Below are 14124 nucleotides of genomic sequence, written 5' to 3'. Positions count from 1 at the left end.
CATTATTGCTTAGGTTTTCAGTTTTATTTACGAGTAATTCCAATCGTTCGCCCCGATCTCGGAGACTGTCTGAAAAAAATTAAGAAAAATTAGTATTGTTTAGTTATTCAACATATGTGACCCGGCCTATGAAAAGGTGGCTTATGACTCAAAAAAAAGAAAACTACTAAGAAACTGAAGAAATTGATTGTTTATCTTTGGGATTCAAGGGGTTGTGTAGCGCAATTTATAGCTTCTCCAATCCAATTGTCTACCTCACCCACCCTTGGCGAGCCCTGTTTCTTTAGCAGCCTAGGCTCTGGTGACCCCAAGCTCCTCATGGAACTTGGGGGTGGGGAGGGAGGGATGGCCTGAAGGTTTAATGTGGCCATATAAATCGTTCCCGAGATGGTTGGGCCAGCACCTTAATGGTGCTGTGTTACCGGAGCGTATCGGATCTGTATCCGACAAAGGACCATCACATCGATAATACTCCCCAAAGCCTTCGGGGAGTAACTAATCGCTACAACAACAACAACAACATTGTTTATCTTTAACAGCTGTTACTCGCAATTTCTTTTTTGAGCCATAAGCCACTTTTTCATAGGCCGGGTCACATATATGTACATGTTGTTGTGTTGTGTTAACAGTGCTTCGCCCCATTCAATTGGCACGACCACTCACAAATTGTCATCAAAGTCTTCTAACAGGAGTGCAAGGAAACTGGCTGTTTCAACAGGGGCGGACCGTAGGGAGATTGGTGTTAGTGGCATAGGTTCCACATTACAATTGAAAAGATGGTTGGTGTCATTTGGGGACACATCGCATGCAGGCCATACATTACGCATGTCGGGGTTGAGTCTGCACAAGTAAGAGTTTAACCTGATACAGTATGAGGCTTTTCTGACCAAACATGAACGCATCATTACCACACACCATATATACTATGGGTTTTAACAGACAAAGCACATTAACGCACCCGAAGTCCGCTTTTTAAAATGTTTTACAGAGTTCGTTAAAGTATGGGCTTACTGTTATGTTAATTTTCATGGCAGAATACTTTATCTGCATATTATAATTAGTTGAGAAGGAAATGTGTGTACCTATATTTTTAACCATTATATCCTTCAGTTCATCAATTTGTCCATGCACTCTCGAAATCATATCAACCTCGCGAGATTGGCTGAAATGTGTCATTTGTTCTGCCAGGACTTTTGAAAATTCTGTATTCATTGCATAGGCAATAGCAGTCGCTACTTGAAGTCCATAAGTATGTATGAATTTCTGTTTGATATCAGCCAGAAATAGGAAGGCGCGTGTACGATCAAATTCCTGTAAATAAAAATTTGTATTGAAACTATTTTAATTCTTATGTATGTATATTAAGGTTATATGTATATAGATGGAAATGGTTGTTGTTGTTATTGGTGTGGCAAACTTCAGAGCACTCCCACATAACAATTAATTTATCAACAACCAGCGTCATTCAGCTCAGCGAAAAAGCGACTGGCTTCTAAAATAAATGTTGTTGTAGGAGTGCTTCGCTCCATTCAAAAAGCGCGACTACCCAACAATTTTCATCAGTATCTTCTAACGGGAGTCCAAGGAAACTTGCAGTTTCAACAGGGGTGGACCATGGTGAGAGGGATGTTAGAAGCGTTAGTTCCACAACGGCTTAAAAACATGACGTACCAATAAACAAACAAAAAGTTAACGAGCCAAATGTGAATCACACGAAATAGCTTTGAATTAGATAGAACCGAGAGCTCGCCTTTTTATTTCCTTTCGGAGATTGGGATGTTTTTTGTTTTTCTAATACAACCCCATTTGCGAGTATCGATGGCAATTAATTAGTCCTATAGGAAGCCAAAACACTTTCCTGCATTCGGGATGTGATACATCTAATTCTTCCGTGGATATGATACGGCTTACAATTTTTGTGCCGATTCCGACTGGGAAAGATTTAAAGTTCGAAAAGCAAATGGATTTTGTACTGTATGCCAACACATTCTTTTGTTTTTGTATGTTTTAGGTTCCAAATAAGCCGTATATGGATATAACCCTAATATAGAACATGTTCATGTAGAAAACTTACGTTGTCTGTAATGCACATATAAATGATACGATTCTCACATATATAATGTATTAAGTATTCACCATGTGAATAGGTCAACTTGTGATTCTCCGTGTCGATTTTTGCGATTATCTGTTCGGTGACTTCAGCAAAGTTACCCACACACTCGGCATATTTAGCCAACACTGTGTTACCTCGCGATATTACACTGTATAGGATAGGCATTTTGTGTTGTCCTTCAAAGCGTAGCTTAAACGATAGTAAATGAAAACTCCAACATAAACTTCGCCACTCTATGCACAAATAGGATGCAGAAAATATCGTGGAAAGTATGTTTTCAAAATTAAAATAATATAACGTTGTAATTGTATGTCGTCCGTAATTTTATTTTCCTTGGTAGGTTATCGTTGAGTCTCCCGACTGTATTTCGCTAAAAGAAGTAATAATAAACATTTTAATTCAATGGCAATTCATATTGGGTGCAAAAACTTTCAAGGGAAGCATGCATATTAGGGATATACGCCGCCTCCACCGCCGATTTTTGTCGTTTTTCGCACGCCGCCGCCAAATGTCAAAAATATCGGCGTGGCGGCGGTGGCGGCGTCCGGCGCGTTACTTATTTTCTACTCGTTTAAGATTGTTTAAGCCATTTATTGTTCATGTCATATATGTAATACTTCTATATCACTACTACTGAACTGTGCAGCCTGTCAAACATTTGTAACGAAGCTTTTTTTTTTCCTGCCCCGGTGCTTCTTCAATAAGTGCTTGGGGTAACTCGCCGTGTCTAAGGTTCACTTACAATAAAGTTGTAATTCGGGACACCTTGCAAATCGTTTTCACATATAATTCACTTTATTTCTTTAACTCTATATATTTTATAACTATAATGAAAAGAATGTAATAAAAGCAAGGTATGCCTATGTTCTTCACTTCGCGTTATGCTTGCTCTATGATTAGTGGTGGACTAACGGTCCTCGTGTCCCGTTAGGATCGTCCCGTTAGGTGTGTGTAAATGTGTTTCTGTGACTCCCTGCGTCGGTGTGTCTCTCGTACGGCTAGCGACTGCGCTGTCTCGGCTGCGGCTGATATCGGTGCGTCTGCGTGCGTGTGTGGAACTCTAGTATGGTTGACGTCGTGTATTGCGTAACTCTGCTGCGGTCAACGTAGTATGCTTGCGTAGCGCTGTTGAGGCCAGCGTCGTATGTTAGCGTAGTACGGTTGCGTAGCGCTGTTGCGGCCAGCGTCGTATGTTAGCGTTGTACGGTTGCGTAGCGCTGTTGCGGCCGGCGTCGTAGGTTATCGTGACTCTGCTGTGGCCAACGTAGTATGTTTGCGTAGTGCTGTTGTGGCCAGCGTAGTGTGTTTACGTAGCGATGTTGTGGCCCGCGTCGTATGTTGGCGTGACTCCGCTGTGGCCAACGTCGTATGCTTGCGTATGGCTGCGGCCACCGTCGGCGCAGGCGGGCGGACGTCGCCTGTTCGCGGGTGCGCGTTACTGTGGTAGGACCGTTGCTTACGAAGTCTCAAGCGGTGTTTGGTGGTATAACCGACACATTCACCACTTGAGGCCACGACTCACTCCTATGAAACGAACTCTCCGGATGGTATAACCGATACCTTCGAGGGACGCTCCACTGTAGCTGATAGCTCCGGTCTAGGGATGCAAACGATACATCGATGTTTTTAAAACATCGATAGTATCGGATGAAAATCCGATGTTTAACATCGATGTTTCAAAATTACTCAATATCGAAAAATTGCCGATACATCGATGTTAGCTTTGACGATGTTTCGAACATCCACATCTCTAAAGTTGCATTTATTGACGCCATTATTTTTCTTTGTTAAGTTGCTGCAAACTGATGTAAAAAGGGTTGGTTATTAAAAGTAATTGTTTTAAATTATGTTGTGACTTCTAATGAATATTTTATACTAAATAAATAGGCGAAAGTACAGTATGGCCAGTGCAAAGGCGTGAGGTAAATATGTAGATCGTGAAGTAGTATCCCGGGATTTTGGGAATAATGTTATTATGTGGATAATACTTAATTTTTACACCGCATTTGATTGCCTTTGATAGCAGCGTAATAGTTTTTATTTTCAGCTACTTTGACCAACATTGCTTTTATTTAATAATGGGCTGCTTTTTGATTACTTTTAAAGGAAGTTGCTTGCACTGCTATCATTCTAATTTGTAATTGTTAATATTAAATTAAAACACAATTGCACATTTTTAATAACTTCTATTTTACACAAACTTCTTTCCGAAATCAATATGCCGAACTAAATTAAGGTGTGGCGCTATTTTAAAAAAATATAAGTGCCAACTCCGCAAAGTGTCTATTGTGCAGCAAAACTCTAATACTATGTTCAAACAGAAAGATAAATTGAGGAAATTTCTATTTGAATTGAGTGCTGTTCATACAACTCGATTTAGCTTACACAATAGTAATTTGATAGCTGGTTGGCTCATCTCTACAGCAAGAACATACCTTTGTTCAGACTGTCAAAATGTGCGTGTTGGTATTAGGCGAATGAAATGGAATGAAAAGATAAAACTTTGAAATTTTTGTGTGTTGTAAGAAAATGTGTTCAATGTTTTGGTTTCATTTTGAGTTTGCCATCTTCTTTTGACAATCCCTACTCCAGTGAAATGAAAGACATAAAATCAGCTGATGAGATGAGCCAACCATATAGTTCAGCCATGCGCAACTGACGTTGAAATCTACTCAATAAACACACTTTACAAGGTTGTATTTGCAGTTTGAAACAATTTATTACGCAATTTTTTTTTAAATTGGCAATTTATTATTACAATTTATTATATGATAAATTGCGTAATAAATTGCCCAAATAGTATAAATTGCCAATTTGGTGTGTGTTTTGATCCTAGTATAAGGCAATACATCAAAAATACATTGTATTTATGTAGGATGAGTACAAGTATGAAAAATGTTAAATGAATTTTTGGCCTTTTGCCTGATCTCAGTTTTTTCTGTTTTCTTATTATAATTTATGTTATTTATACATATGTATATACATATTGACATGTTGTCTTATTTGAATGAATTGCTTAACAAACATCTTATACGTAATTATATAACTTAATGTTTGGTCTCAAACGGAATTGAATAAAACAATAAATAAAAATATATTTCTTATCAGTATTTTAGTACATCACTCCTAGGGGTAGAGCCAGTAGCTAAATTCTACATAAGTATATCCCACCAGCGCTGCTAATTTGACCCAGGCGAAAATTTTAATTTAAATTTTTTGCATTGAAAGCGCAACACAGTTTTTGGTTTTGGCCGGTAACTACATACATATATAATAAAAACTCTGCAGATTTTAAAGGGGCCTTTAAAATATATACATTTCTGGTAGTTTTTTCTTAAAAATTCCTCGATTTCGGGTGTGTGAGCTAATCTCATAAACCAGGCGACTATAAATATCACCCCACCCCCTAGAGCCACGTAGTTTTTCCAAAATTTAATTCAACTGAAAAAACATCGATGTTTTTCTTCCGATGGTTTTTATCATCGATGCTTATTTTGTCGATACATCGAAACATCGATTGCTAGCTCAAATGGTTGCGTTGCCATGGTTACCGTGTTGCTATTAAATGTTGCGAACGCTCGTTGTGTTGCTGAGACTTGTTAGTTTGTTGTGTTGCTATTAAGTGTTGTGATTGCTAGTCGTGTTGCTGAGACTTGTTGGTTTGTCGTATTGCTAGGGCCTTTGGAGCCGACTGTTGTGTTAAAGCTGTGTTGTATATGTTGTGGGGTCGTTTTGTGTGGGCCAAATTAATGGTGTTTTATTTGGTCCTCACACATTACAGTACAGATATACAACGAGAGAAGGAGACAAAATATCAAGGCTGTCGTTAAATTTTTGTAAAAGGGGGCTTAAATATATGTATATTTCAACAAGCCGTCTTGCTTCTATCAATATTGTAAATTATGCTATTCCGTTCTCCAAATGAAAAAGTAAGCTTTTGCTTTCCATTAGTATTATAAAATTTTTATTGTTTTAAGAACTCCGCAGAATAGCATTACCGATTTGTGCTGAGTGTGCAGATATACGTATGTAAATGTATGCTTGCTTGGAAGGTACAAAAGCAAATAAAACGTTCCGCATGTCAAGGGCAATTGATAGGTGAAGAAATGCCTTTGCTTTCAGCGCACAAAAATAAAGGTCCGTTTATCGCACCATCTGTGGACGTATGTAATATTTGTATAGTGTCAGAGAAAGCTTTAAGACTAGTTCTCAAGGCATGCCCAATTGGAAATGCAAAATTAAGTTTAATAAATAAAATTTTTCAAAATACAAGTGATGCATTCTCCAATAGTTTCATGGACGATGGACATAGCCTTCGAAAATTTATTTAGCAATGACATCTTTAATAATCACCGGACACAGCTGTGTAAGGAAGTTAAGTTTCTATTTGGATATTCGTTTGTTTTTTGAAACGAAAAAACCACAGACGAAAAAGAGTACAGTTCCATATAAAAGCGCAATAAGTGCACTTAGACTTTTTCCGGGGTTTAATGTGATCATTGTGGAAATATGAAGATTCTAATGTTCGGATATTTAATGTTGAGATTCCCATTGAGATCTATGTACGTAATTAATTTGTATTAAATTTGTAAACACTCCATTTCATGAATATATATGACCATATCTACGATAAAATATCGTCTGTGAACAATACAATACTAAGATATAACAAAGCAGAATAAATTAGAAAGAAAAGAAAAACAAACAAAAACATTAAAGTTATTCACGCAAACATATTTACTAAAATAAAATTGATTTCATAACTTTAAGCGACATAAAAAAATTAGGGTTATGGGATCTAAGCATCCGATTAATGGATATATAATCCAACAAAGTTAGCCTAATAATAAATATAGTGGGTAATATACTGACTATGCACGCTATGATGCCGGTTGCCGTTTTGACCTAAAATCAAAGACGTTTTTGGGACGTTTTTTTGTTTCGTTTAATATACAATGTGAAATTTTCCGATTCAGTCAAGTTGCAGTTAAATAATAATAAACCAATTTGAAATAAGAGAATATATAATAAAATAAAAAAAGAAGTAAAATAAATTAGCATAAAAGGCAATATAAAAAATTTAATGTTATATTTTTGTAACTTTTTTTTTCGTTCAGTATAAGACGTACTTTATCTAAAATGAGGATTAAATCTGCAAATGCAAAAAACATTTTCAGGCAAATTTGCCATTAATTGTTATAAATAAATTAGTTAGTTTCAACAAAAGTTAACTCATTATTTGCGATTTCATGTTTTTTTGAAAACAACTAAAATAAAAACAAAGAATCTGTTAAATAAAGACTTATGTATTTACTTGTAAGTGAAATTTGCCACAAAAAATGGGCCGGTCAAAAATAAATTCTATTTAAGCTTTTTGGTACGCTACAAATTATTTTGGAAACATTTTTTAGGATTTTGGTAGAGGCTATTATAGGCAAGTGGCAACAATGGGAAACCATGTTTTAATCTTTCACCGTGTAGCGCGTACGCTTATGTAGGTTTGTGTCTTTGAGCACTTACATAATTTGTCCAAAGATGGCGCGCTTTTATGCAAGAAAGTAAATATCCATATTTGGAGAGATTGTTGGATTGACAAAAAACTTCTTCTATTAATTATAAACAAATAGAGCAATATTTGTTAACAAAAATACGCCTATGCACTGCGGCTGATCTATACGAATCGATTCATATCACTTTTATATGATTTTACGTATGCTAACTATGCGAAACCGCCTGTCAATTATTTGTATGGAAATTTTGTTAGCGTATTAATATATAGATGCAGAAGTTGGGTAGAGGGGATAGTGACCCGTTGTTACCCATTTAATGCTTTTTTTACACACGCTACTACAATTCACTAACACGAACAAAGCCCGCGCATGCGCAGAACATACATTTGCACAGTTTCAGCAAATAATGATTGACAGAAAATCTGCACATTAGGAAGATAGGAAGGTATTGATATAGAAGTATTATATACATATATGGTTCATGTCGAAAATTTGTCCGATATGCTCAACGTGATAGCTATTTCCGTGATAGATTCTTAGACTGCCGAGGTAATTCGAAGAAAGAATGGGAAGTTATTAATAGTGTCGTTAACCGGAAACGGGTAAATGATGAGCAGGCTGTCACTCTAACCGAAAATGGGAATACTATCTCAGACCCTTCCACTGTGTCTGGCATCTTCAATAATTTTTTTGTATCGGTGGCGCAATCTAGCTATACTCCTTGCAAGTGTATCTTCTCTGACAATGATACATATAATCACAATAACAGTTTTTTATTTGAAGCTTTCACAGGTTCTGAGATTTTAGCAATTATTAAAAATTTAAACAACTCCAATTCCTGTGGGTATGACGGCATTTCAAACAAGCTACTGAAGAGCACTGCATTTAATTTAGTGGATATTTTGAAATATATTTTTAACAACAGTATATGCTCAGGAACTTTTCCGGAAATGTGCGATAATCGTCCCTTTAGTCAAAAAGTTAATTAATCCGGACGTTTCTGCTGTTTTGTTAACCATCGAAGGTAGAAATTACATCTCAGGTATGTTAACGAACCTCGCGCACTATTATAAACAACTATTTTGTAAAATGGATGTTCGAGAAGGCATTATTAAAGTTTTAACTGAAAATAATGTGGATTTTCCTCCTACTTCCAACATTATACTATTACGCAGATTACTGCAAAATATATTTGACGTGGGAGATAATAGCTCCGGAAATACGGTGAATACCACTCCGAACACAAATATATTGGAGAACATCCGGACGAAATTATTGAGATAAACGCTGCCGTTTCTATTGATTCCTCTGCCGCCACTGCCGATACCGCCGTTCATACTGCCGCCACTGCCGGCTATTCTGCTGCCGCTACCGTCTTCTCTGCCGCCACTGCCTTCACCGCCGTTCATACTGCCGCCACTGCCGGCTATTCTGCTGCCGCTACCGTCTTCTCTGCCGCCACTGCCTTCACCGCCGTTCATACTGCCGCCACTACCTCTACTACCGATGTTTTGGTTGAATTCAATTCAACACCTGCCGTTCACGATGCTTTTGCTGCCGCCACTGCCGTCTATTCTGCCACTATGACGACACTGCCGCTGCTCTGACGCCACTGCCGTTCATACTGCCGCCACTGCCGTTCCAACTGCATCTACTACCGATGTTTTGGTTGAATTCAATTAAACACCTGCCGTTAACGAATTTTTTGCTGCCGCCACTGCCGTCTATTCTGCCGCCGCTACCGTCTGCACTGCCGTCACCGCCGTTCATAATGCCGCCACTGCCGTTCCAACTGCCTCTACTACCCGTGTTTTGGTTGAATTCAATTCAACACCTGCTGTTCACGATGTTTTTGCTGCCGCCCCATCAAACTCTGCCCGAATTGACGTAAGAGCCACGACCATAAGTGTGGTTGACGAACTGGTGGCGCTACGAAAACGTATGGAGATGTTAAAATGAATGAAGGAAATCGACGAACCAAGAGCTAGTATTGGGGTACAACAGCAACGTAGACTGGATTTTGCCGATAAAGAGCATGCTGTTTCCAAGTTCAGTGGTGATGATATATCAGTGATGGTGGGACATTTTCTTCAAGACTTCGAAGAAGTAATGGAGTCGTCAAGAGTAGACGAACGATTTAAATTGCTGGCTCTTCGTCGCTGCCTGGTGGGAACAGCCAAAGTTTTCCTTACCACCAGTAACGCGTTAAGCTATGCCGAGTTAAAAAAGGTCCTTACGATGAAATTTGATGTGCCTATACAGAGAAACGAAGTTTATATAATGTTGGCAAGACGCAAGTGGGACAAAAAGAGCGAATCATTACATTGCTACGTTCTATTGATGCAGGCAATAGGAAAACGGGCAAACATATGCGAAACAGAAATCATCGATTTCATAATAGACGGCATAGGCAATGTAGTGCCAAATGCACATCTGCTGTTACCGGCCAAAACACTTGATGAGTTGAAGGCATTAGTGAGCCGTTTCAACGAAAATATTTCACAGTTGAACCAGGAGTGGGAACAAAACATACGAATGCAGCAAAAAACGTCAAATGACCCGATAGAGATGTTGAGGAGCCAGTCTAATATTTGATAGAAATTAAGTTATACTGTATCGAGGTCGATTACAGTGTCAGATTGGCCGAGCGGTAACTCTGAACACAAATAGCGAATTGTATTAGATTAGGTATTATTGAAGATTGAAATTAAGTTATATTGTATCAAAGTCAATACAGTGCGAGCTGTAACTCTGTATCAGATTAAGAAATGTACGACAGTGAAAATAGAAATTAAGATAATGTATCGAGGTCGATACAGTTTCAGGTTGACCGAGTTGTAAGATCATAAATGCAACCATGTCAACTAATGTAACAGAATAAGCAAAAAATACAACCATGGAAACTAATTAATAGAATAAGCAAAAATACATCACTGTAAAGGAAAGAAATGGAAGAAAGAGAAGATGGTGGACTTCCGGTAGATTATTGGATTGAAGACTGAAAAATAAAGTACTAAGTTAATTAATCCGGACGTTTCTGCTGTTTTATTAACCATCGAAGGTAGAAATTACAATTGCGATTGGCTGAAAGAATAAGCGAAATCAGTGATGCAAAATCCTTTAGTAGGTTCTAGGGGCATAAACACTCCTTTCAAATGATTCTTACCTCATACTTAAGTCGAGGATATATGTACGTATGAGAAGGCTTTGAAAAAAAACTTGGGCTTACATTCAAGAATCTGTTGTATATTTGTGAAACTTAAAAATAACATCTGAAATGTTAATTTTGATTTTCACACTTCATCCTTAAACACCCAAGTCTCCCGGTTTGACATTTCCTAAAGTTGGCGGCCCTATCCAAAACTAGTCGCTTGGATTGAAATACATTGATTATAGCGTATCAACCAAGTTTAAATATCACCTACACGTTACGGCTCCTTTTACAAATGTGAATACATAGGCACATATATTTACCAGGTAAGGCTTTGTCCTTCGTAAGAACACTCATAGTGGTGAAGCAAAAACTTTTCCAAGACAGTAGAACTAATGACCGTGTGTGCTACTACCCTAACGTAGTGAACAGTCGAACTAGTCTGAAAACTGAAGCTAAGCGGTCATCCATAATGAGCTCTTATATCATAAGGCCGGAAAACAGCAGTTAACATCTTTCAACTTAAAATCGGTCGACTTTCATTCTAAAATATCGTTTTGATTTAACGAAGATTATTGAAATCAATGTTGTGCACACAACCGTCTGCAAACTTTGGTCTGCATTTAAACAATTTTATCCAGGGTCCTTGTAAAATTTTAATTATGTAGATGAGCCGAGGATTATGCGATTTTCACCCATGAGTTACGCAATCCACTTAAACTGCTTATGATTTCGAGGGCGGCATCCTTGCCCGAATAGTCACTCTCTAACGTTTCAAGGTGTTTCTCCGGTGTAGCTCGGTAGCATAGCGAGACAAAAACATCCGTTAGAAAGTCTTCGGAGCTACACCTAGAGCTTCTAGGAAAGTGAGGTCAACGAAGGTATGAGTTCGAAGTCGCAGTCCTATGTTGTTGTTGTTGTAGCAGTGCTTCGCCCCATCCAATAGGTGCGGCCGATCACAAATTGTCATCAATATCCTCTAACGGAATCCTAGGAAACTTGCTGTTTCAACAGGGGCGGACCATAATGAGAGGGATGTTAGAGGCGTTGGTTCCACATTACAATTAAAGAGATGGTTGGTGTCATGTGGGGACACATTGCAAGCGGGGCATACATTTTGTATGTCGGGGTTGATTCTGGATAGGTAAGACTTTAACCTGCTACAGTATCTAGATCGAAGTTGAGCTAGAGTGACTCGCGTTTCCCTGGGGAGTATGCGTTCCTCTTCCGCAAGTTTTGAGTACTGTTCCCCGAGTACTGGTTCACCGGGCAATTCCCGACATAAAGGTTCGACGCCTGTTTCTGGAGTTTACTGAGGACCTGCTTGTGTTTTTTGGCTTCATACGGCTGAGTTCTCAGGTGCCGTATTTCCTCATAATGCTTACGGAGATGACTTCTTAAACCCCTAGGCGGTGTTGGTTCATCAATCAGATACCTGTTGGGATGCCCAGGTTTTTGGGTATTCAACAGGAACTGTTTGGTTAGCATCTCATTTCTCTCCCTGATGGGGAGTATTCGCGTCTCATTATGTAGATGGTGCTCTGGGGACATAAGAAGACATCCCGTTGCGATTCTGAGAGCAGTATTTGGCAGGCCTGTAGCTTCTTCCAGTAAGTAGTTTTAAGGCTTGGCGACCATATAGGGGACGCGTAGCATGCAATCGGCTGGCCAATTGCTTTGTAAGTAGTAAGTAGCGTTTCTTTATATTTTCCCCAAGTACTGCCAGCAAGAGATTTGAGGATTTTATTACGGCACTGGATTTTCGGTACAAGCAGCCGTTTGAGTTGTTGGCGCCGTGGGGCGCGAGCAACAGCGGGTACTTGTTTCATTTATTTCATTTCATTTATTTATTTATTGACAGTATTAGCACAATAAGATCTTGTATGATCTTTTATAGTGCAACAATGGTTACATATTAATGAGTATAATTTTTTAAAACTTAAAACTTAAAAATGTATATATTGTCAAGTTACATTTTAAATGAATACCCTCTGTATTGAATTTCATCTAATTTGAATACTATTAAATTCGACCCTGACGGACAACGACAACACTGACAATAGCAACGGACAAGAGAGAGAGACCGAGTAGTTTGTGAGAGTTGAATTGAACCGTGAACGAGGATAGTCGTGTTTGTAATAATCTATTTTACCATATATTAAAATTAAATAATTAAACGCAGTGAACTATAAATCGTGTGAGTCTATTTATTCCGGCTATCTTGGCAATTTTCAGAGTGGGATAAAGATCCAATCTGTCGGAAAAGAATCAAATTTTTGTAGCTTATGAAAAATATGCAATTTGCAGAGTAAGCGAAAAAAGTACGTGTACGCGAGCGTTTATAAGGAGAAGAAAGAAAAAACGTGTATGTACACGCGAATAAAATCTTAGAAAAAAACGGTGTGAAATCTTAATGGAAAAGATGGACAGAATCGCTAATTTAAATGTGGTACAACTTCGGGAAAAGTTGCGCGATGCGGGTTTGCCTACGTCAGGTAACAAAGCAAAATTAATCGAGCGGTGGTATGAACACCAGCAAAGCGAAAGATTTTCAAGTGCGCTAAATGAAAGCGTAGAACGGCGGCTAAATGAATTGGAAAGCGTTGTCCAATCGGTGCGTGTTGAGGCAAGTGAGGGTGTTATTATGCCATTAAGTACATCCTCACCTGTTAGGTGCTCTGTGCAACAGTGTAACATACAGGAGAACATGAGAAGCAGGGCGATGTATGAACCTGTAAGCATGCCTGTACATGTCGCGCAGCCAGTTATTCCTCTAAGCGCAAGCAGACGAACGTTTGGTTCAAATTTTGCACAAGCATCGACGCCAGTCTCGCGTCATGTCCAATTCGCCGAACCATCAGCTGCAACGTCATTGTATTTCGAGAATAATCATATTTGGGGAGCGTCGACGTCAGCGGCTGAAAGAGAAAATATAACGCAGTATCCATTCGCGCATATGGGATACACACAACGAAATGGGAATGGTAATATGTCGATGTCAGCGGCTGAAAGAGAAAATACAACGCAGTATCCATTCGCGCATATGGGATACACATAAAGGAATGGTAATGATAATTTGTCAACGTCAGCGGCTGAGGGAGTAAATACAAATACATATTCGTTCGCTCACATGGGGCATGCAGAACGAAATGAAAATCAAAACGTCGAATTTACAACAATGCATAATGTTCGGAGAAATACAATGCCGACATATGTACATAATAATATGTTCGCGCCGTCGGGTTATGTGCCACAAAATGGAATGTGGGAACATCGTTTAATTTCAAATGGTTTTGGGAACGTTAATGATATTATACAAATTCTGCCGACGTTCGATCCGAGTGACAAAT

General features: G+C 38.6%; 1 protein-coding gene across 3 annotated transcripts in view; it reads right to left on the bottom strand.

Annotated features, from left to right (window-relative positions):
• The window catches only part of Vamp7 (Vesicle-associated membrane protein 7), a 44320-nt gene that overhangs the window by 768 nt on the left and 29428 nt on the right, over positions 1-14124 (bottom strand). For all 3 annotated transcript variants that reach the window (XR_010952926.1, XM_067782991.1, XM_067782992.1), the window contains exons 2-4: positions 2075-2483; positions 1083-1311; positions 2-69 (exon numbers count right to left, since the gene is read on the bottom strand). Coding sequence is in view for 2 of the 3 variants with exons in the window: in XM_067782991.1 (XP_067639092.1) it covers positions 2-69; positions 1083-1311; positions 2075-2278 (501 nt within the window). In the remaining variant the exon portion in view is untranslated. The remainder of the gene's footprint in view (position 1; positions 70-1082; positions 1312-2074; positions 2484-14124) is intronic.

This window comes from Eurosta solidaginis, chromosome 4 (assembly GCF_040869045.1).
Source record: "Eurosta solidaginis isolate ZX-2024a chromosome 4, ASM4086904v1, whole genome shotgun sequence".
NCBI lineage: Eukaryota > Metazoa > Arthropoda > Insecta > Diptera > Tephritidae > Eurosta > Eurosta solidaginis.
Note: the sequence above shows the minus strand (reverse complement) of the source record. Positions and strands in the feature narration are given on the sequence as shown.